General features: G+C 49.7%; 1 protein-coding gene across 1 annotated transcript in view; it reads left to right on the forward strand.

Annotated features, from left to right (window-relative positions):
* LOC140198065 (class I histocompatibility antigen, F10 alpha chain-like) overlaps nt 1-4436 on the forward strand; it is a 42414-nt gene extending 37978 nt beyond the window's left edge. Inside the window, exons 4-8 of the mRNA XM_072258932.1 lie at nt 325-591; nt 888-989; nt 2165-2209; nt 2501-2548; nt 4125-4436. Coding sequence (XP_072115033.1) covers nt 325-591; nt 888-989; nt 2165-2209; nt 2501-2547 — 461 coding nt within the window. The 3' untranslated portion in view covers nt 2548; nt 4125-4436. The remainder of the gene's footprint in view (nt 1-324; nt 592-887; nt 990-2164; nt 2210-2500; nt 2549-4124) is intronic.
* Nucleotides 4437-6000: the final 1564 nt, after the last annotated feature.

Consider the following 6000-nt stretch of genomic DNA (forward strand, 5'->3'; position numbering starts at 1 on the left):
TCTCCCCCTTCTCGCTGTCCCCTCTCTGCCCCTCTCCATTTCCTCTCCCAACTCGCCATCTCCTCTCCACCTTGCCTTTAACCTCTTCCCCCCTCACGGTTTCCCTTCCTCTCTTCCTGTTTCCTCTCCCCCTCATCATTTCCTCTCCCCCCCTTGCTGTCTCCTCCCCTGCTGATTCCCCATCCCCACTTGCCATTTCCTCTCTCCCTTGCCGTTACCTCCCCCTTGCATTGCCTCTCCCCCTTTGCCCTCCCCTATAACCCCCTTCACCATCTCCTCTTCCTCCCTTGCTGCCCCCACTCACTGCTTTCTCTCCCACCCCAGATCCCCCCGAAGTCTTGTTCACCGCCTCGAAGGAAAATGGCCACCACCTCTCCTGTGTGGCCACCGGCTTCTACCCTCAGTCCATCGATGTGACTATTCTGCGGGACGGCCGGATCCTGGAGGAGACCCATTCCCACGGGATCCTCCCCAATCACGACAACACCTACCAGCTGACCAGGACGGTGCGGGTGGAGCCCACGGACACAGCAAAGTTCTCCTGTCGGGTGGAACACCGGGGTCTCCCCGAGCCCTTCCCGCCCTTCCTGGGTAAGAGACACTCACTGGTGGGGTGGTACACGGGCAGTGAGAGGGAGGGGGCTTGGCTGACCACAGACCCAGGGCTGGGAGCTGTGATGGTGAGGGGTCACTGTTGACCTCTGGTCCAAGAGCACAGTGAGGGGTCACTGTTGACCACAGGCCCAGGAGAGGACAGAGGGAGGAATCAATGATTCTCAGACAGGATGGTTGGTGGGATGGGAGGGTGTGGGTGGGGTTGGTGAAGGAGAATCGGGGTTAACACTGTCTCTGTCACTGATGTGACTGTTTCTCTGAATCACCAATAGATCCGAAGCCCAACTCCATCCCAATCTTGGTCATCGCTATAGTTGTGGTCCTGGTGATCCTGGTGATGGTCATCGCTGTTGGTGTTGCCTACAAAAAGAAAGGTAGGACAGAAGGGAGTTGGACTGTTCCCCTGGGGAAGGGGGCTTGGGAAGGGTGTATTCCTCAGCGAACCCCATCCCAGTACCCTTGCGTTTCTACACCCAAGGGTGCCCACATCCAACCCCACCATTCCCCGTCACTTTCCCTTCTCTCAGTATGACAGTATCCATGTTGTCTCTACCACTCACTGCCTCTAAGTGCAGGGTCATGGAGCAGAAAACAGTATAGCACAGTACCAGCCTCTGGCCCACAAAGTTGCGCTGCCCTCTTAAACTACTCCACTGTCAATCTAACCGTTCCCTCCCACAAACCCTCCATTTTTCTTTCATTCATGAGCCTCTTAGATGTCCTTAATGTGTCAGCCTCGACCACCACCCCGAGCAGTGTTCCACACACCCCTCTGACATCCCCGCCCCTGTACTTCCCTTCAATCACCTTACAGGGATGTTCTTTGGTATTAGGCATTGCTTCCCTGGTTAAAAAAAGGTTGGCTGTCCACATTATCTAAGCCTCTTAACATCTCATCGATAAATGGAAACTTTGTTTTCTACTTTCCCCAGTGCATGAGTCATCGAGTCAGACTGTCTGGAATTAGATCCTTCGGCCTGACATGCCATTAATGATCACATGTACCTGTATACTCTGATCCCATTTTCTCGCCCTCTCTGACTTACCTGCCTCAGTCTATCTTCAATGATATGAGAGTCTGCCTTCACTGTTACTTCAGACAGTGTGTTCGATTCCAGCCACCCTCTGGGTTTGGGTGAAACATTCCTTCCTCCGGTCACTCCCAGTGATCTTGCTCCTCACTGACAGATTCTGATCTTGGACTCCTCTGTTCTGGGAAATCAGTTCCTCCTACCTGCCCCACCTGAGCCTCTCATTACTGTGTGCATCCATACCTGGTGAACCTGACCAGGGTCAGGGTCAGTATTAGGGTAAATGGTCACTCCAAACCTCCCACTGACCACTCTGTCACACACCAGCTTTGTTCCGTCTCATGGCCTTACAATGAGTTCGGGCACCTGGTGATCCTGTTGAATGTGTCTCCTTTCACAGCTTGTACCTTGAGTTCTGTTTGATTGGGATTCAGAGCTCACTGGGCAGGAGATGAATCTATCTGGTTACATGCTGGGGATGTGAGACCCTTCTCATTGACTGTCTCTGTGTTTTACAGCAGGCTGTTTTTCATCAGGGAACAAAGGCTACAATCCCACCAAAAGTAAGTTCACTGTAAATCACAGCTGGATGGTTGTGTGACATTGTTCATGTTCACTGGGTCTCATCAACAGAACAGGAGTTCAGTGTTTGTGTGTCATTGTGTGTCACCCTTGTGAGTGTCTCTGTCAGTGTTTGTATGACACCTTTGTGCATGTCTCTGTCGGTGTGTGTGATTATCCGTATATACCTGTGTTTGTGCAGTGGTGTATTGTGTGCATGTGGCTGTCTTTGTTTCTCCGTGTCTGCACTGCATTGGTAGTAAATGTTTTCCTGCCTGTCCTTCCATTCACAGCTTCTGACAAAGGAGAATCCTCCTCCAACTCCTCTGCCATGGCCTGAGGTAGGAACCGTGTTGGGCTCTGGTCAATGCTGGGCTTCCCAGCTCTTGTCACTGGAGCTGGAGCTGGTCATTACAGCACAGCCTGGGCACTGAGAAACCCCGGTCTGGAACCAGAACTGTGGGATGGGCTGTAACCAGTCCCCACAGCACCTCACCCTGGGAATGGCCTCCTGCTCCGTTCCATTCCAGGGATCCAGTGCCCAGTTTTCATGGTTTGTCATTGGAATTGCTGCTTTTCCAGGGTTGCCCAGTGTTTTGAGGTGGGGGTGGGAGAGGACTCGGGAGAGTTTGGGGTATGGGGGTGTTGTGGGTGATTTATGGTGGTGGGGGGAGATGGATTTTGTGGGATGTGTTACGGTTGTGAAGTGGTGGGGAATGGGTTGAATGTATAGATTATGTTGTACTGTTTATTGGGAATTGGAATCACTGGACATTATTCCCAGTGTTGTGTTGGGGGGGGTGGTTTTAGTCGGTTTCATTGGGAATTGGAATCACTGGACATTATTCCCAGTGTTGTGTTGGGGGGGGGGGGTTTAGTCGGTTTCATTGGGAATTGGAATCACTGGACATTGAACTGAATTGACTTTATTTCTTACATCCCTCACATACATGAGTAAAAATCTTTATGTTACATCTCCATCTAAATGTGCCATGTGCAATCATAGTAATTTAAAAATAATTTATAATACCAGTAAATAGAACAGTCAATGTAATATAGAGTACATTCAAATCAGCATGATTTCATCAATCTGGTGGTCTGGTGGAAGAAGCTGTCCCGGAGCCTGTAGGTCCTGACGTCTGCTGCGGTGCTGCTTCCCGGATGGTAGCAGCTGGAATAGATTGGGGTTGGGGTGGCCTGGGTCCCCAATGATCCTACGGGCCCTTTTTACACACCTGTCCTTGTAAATGTCCCGAATCATGGAAGTTCACAACTACAGATGCGCTGGGCTGTCCACACCACTCTCTGCAGAGTCCTGTGATTGAGGGAGGTACAGTTCCCATACCAGGCAGTGATGCAGCCAGTCAGGATGCTCTCAGTTGTGCCCCTGTAGAAAGGTCTTTGGATTTGGGGGTCCACACCAAACTTCCTCAACCATCTGAGGTGGAAGAGGTGCTATTGTACTTTCTTCACCACATAGCTGGTGTGTACAGACCACGTGAGGTCCTCGGTGATGTGGATGCCGAGCAGCTTGAGGTTGTTTACCCTCTCAACCCCAGATCCATTGATGTCTATAGGGGTGAGCCCGTCTCCATTCCTCCTGTAGTCCACAACCAGCTCCTTTGGTTTTGTGACATTGAGGGAGAGGTTGTTTTCTTGACACCACTGTGTCAAAGAGATGACTTCTTCCCTGTAGGCACCTCATTATTGTTTGAGATAAGGCCAATCAATGTGGTGTTGTCAGCAAATTCTATTAGCAGATTGGAGCTGTGGGTGATGATATAGTCATGGGTATACAGGGAGTAGAGGTACAGGGTGGGGGGTGGTTTTAGTCGGTTTCATTGTCAGTGTTGGGGAGATTTACTGCTGATGCCTCACTCTATAACCATCTCTCCTCGCCCCTCTCCCCCTCTGCAGGAAATTCAGTTCCCAGCAGGATATTGATGAAGAAATCTATGGGAACAGAGTGTAATCCTGGGACTCTGGGTGATTAACGAGATATTCTCCGGGGAAAACTATGATTTATGCTTTGACCATCATGCTTGGGAATACTGATAATTTGCTGAGTCACTGCAGGAGACGGACTGTAATGTTGCTTTTCAAAGGAAGCTGAATCACTTTAATGTGTTTGGGATGAAGTGAAGGGGTTTAGTGTGGAACAGCTCTGACCCACAGCTCAGTCCTGGTCAGCATCTGGAGACTCACAGTTAGGTGAATAGATTTGCTCATTCAGTCAATTTGACTGTTGACCGAGAGTGGCTTCTGGCCCCTGTGAGATGGGAGGGGAGTGGGTGGCAGGTGCTGAAGTTAAAGTGAGACTTAAACCATGGGCTGTGGGAGTGATTACAGGGAGATCTGGAAACGTGATTTAATGCTGATGTGGGGAGGGAGAGAGGGAGGGAAGGGTTCATTTGTGCTTCATTGTCCAGGTTTTTTAATCCTGAATCCAAATAAAATCGATGTTTACTCCATCTCCCTGTCTGGCAGTGTTTGTGGTGATGGGAACATTGGAATTTGAAGGATGCAGCCACTAGGACTCTGGACAAAGTGGGAATGATGTGTATTATGGATTTAAGGAGAATCTACATTTGTGGGAGGGTGTGGGAGAAGACATGAGGAGTGGTTTCTGTTGAGGCAACAGTGACCAGGGAGAGATCTAGCAAGGCCCAGTAAAACGGTGTCTGGTACAGTGGTGACTATGTTTCTGAGATGCTCCCAGTTACCTTCTGCGAAGTTGGAAGCCAAGGATTTATGTAATCGCACCATCATACAGAATCAGGTCTAATATCAGTGACAATGTTGTGAAATTTGTTGTTTTGTGGCTCCATCCAGACTGTGCTCTGTTCCTGCTGCTGCCATCAGGAAGAAGGTACAGGAGCCTCAGGACTCTCACCACCAGGTTTAGTAACGGTTATCACCCCTCAACCTTCAGGCTCTTTAACCAGAGGCGATAACCAACAGGTTTTCATAAGACTTGGGAACAGAATTAAGCCATTTGGCCCATCAAGTCTTCTCCATCTTTCAGTCATGGCTGATCCCTTTTTCCACTCCTCAGCCCCATTCCCCAGCCTTCTCCCCATAACCTTTGATGCCGTGTCCTGTCAAACTCTGCCTTAAATGCACCCAACTACCTTGTCTCTACAGACACATGTGGTAATAAATTTCACAAATTCACCACCCTCTGACTAAAGAAATTTCTCTGCATCTCTGTTAAAATGGACACCCCTCTATCCTGAGGCTGTGCTCTCTTGTCCATGACTCCCCCACCATGGGAAACATTTTTTCCACATCTACTCTGTCTGGCCTTTCTGTTACAGTCAGGTCCGCTAACTCCTTGGTTCTGTTGATTTCCTTTTCCCCGTGTTTTGCCTGGCTCCTTGATTGAGGCACCTGGTCCTCATTCGAACTGGCAACATAAAGATTCCAGCTTACATCTACTCGCTGCTGGTTCATTACCTCAGCAGTGTGGCTATGCTCGTTCCGAGCCGCCAAGAATAAGGGACTGTCTTCCGAGCTGCCAAGAATTAGGGACTGTCTTCCAGCCAAGTTACAAATGGACTGTCATTGCTTTTGTCATCTAGTGTCCAGCTGAGTGTTGCTGGCTCCAAGCTGGGATGTGAGTGGTCTGTCGTTGTTTGTTTTTTGTTATCTCGTGTCCAGCTGAGTGTTAATAGACAATAGACAATAGGTGCAGAAGTAGACCATTCGGCCCTTCGAGCCTGCACCACCATTCTGAGATCATGGCTGATCATCTACTATCAATACCCGGTTCCTGGCTTGTCCCCATAACCCT

The sequence above is a fragment of the Mobula birostris genome, chromosome 5 (assembly GCF_030028105.1).
Source record: "Mobula birostris isolate sMobBir1 chromosome 5, sMobBir1.hap1, whole genome shotgun sequence".
Taxonomy (NCBI): domain Eukaryota; kingdom Metazoa; phylum Chordata; class Chondrichthyes; order Myliobatiformes; family Myliobatidae; genus Mobula; species Mobula birostris.